The sequence below is a fragment of the Orycteropus afer genome, unplaced genomic scaffold (genome assembly GCF_000298275.1).
Source record: "Orycteropus afer afer isolate SDZICR_OR568_19922 unplaced genomic scaffold, OryAfe1.0 scaffold00929, whole genome shotgun sequence".
Taxonomy (NCBI): Eukaryota; Metazoa; Chordata; class Mammalia; order Tubulidentata; family Orycteropodidae; genus Orycteropus; species Orycteropus afer.
In genome coordinates this window covers 21,441-22,156 of record NW_006922516.1, presented here as the reverse complement: position 1 = coordinate 22,156, position 716 = coordinate 21,441, and the positions used below count along the sequence as shown (strand labels likewise).

General features: G+C 37.4%; 1 protein-coding gene across 1 annotated transcript in view; it reads left to right on the top strand.

Moving 5' to 3' along the window:
• Positions 1-200, top strand: part of ZDHHC15 (zinc finger DHHC-type palmitoyltransferase 15) — a gene marked incomplete at its 3' end in the record, with an annotated part of 191,707 nt that extends 191,507 nt beyond the window's left edge. Inside the window, exon 9 of the mRNA XM_007958333.2 lies at positions 74-200. Coding sequence (XP_007956524.1) covers positions 74-200 — 127 coding nt within the window. The remainder of the gene's footprint in view (positions 1-73) is intronic.
• Positions 201-716: the final 516 nt, after the last annotated feature.

Below are 716 nucleotides of genomic sequence, written 5' to 3'. Positions count from 1 at the left end.
ATCATAACTGTCCTGAAATTTGTTCCTTTGTTGCTTTCGTCCTCTTTCTTTCAAATCCTCTGCCCTGCCTAAGAGGCCTTCTGCACTCCAGTGTTTACAAGTGGCCCAGAGAAAAATGGATTCAACCTTGGCTTCATCAAAAATATCCAGCAGGTGTTTGGAAATAACAAGAAGTTCTGGTTAATACCTATTGGGTCCAGGTAAGTAATTATAACTATCAAAAGTTGATATTGGACCATGTCTTGAAGTGGCAAATCCAATTTTGATTATAATACGTATCACATATTAGTCCAATGTGAAATGCTATTTCCTAAGTTGTATTTATTTATTTATTTTGTGGTTTGGGTGAAAGTTTATAGAGCAAAATGGTTTTCCATTCAAAAATTCATACACATTTTATTTTGTCACATTCATCACAATCTCTACAATTTAACAGCACTCTTCCCACTTCTTCCTTGTATTTACCATTTCCTTTCATCCTTCTTTGCTATCCTTTCCTACCTTCTTACCTTTATCTCTGGGCAAATGCTACCCTTTTGATCTCATATGTTTCATTGTTCTATGGAATGCATACCTCCCTGGTCTTATTGTTCACTTTATAGGTCTATCCATCGTTTGGCTGAAAGATGAGCCATGGGTATGAGTTCCATTACAGGCTTGAGGGGTGTCTAAGGGCCATAATCTAGAGGGTGTCACCAGTCTCTATCAGACCAGTA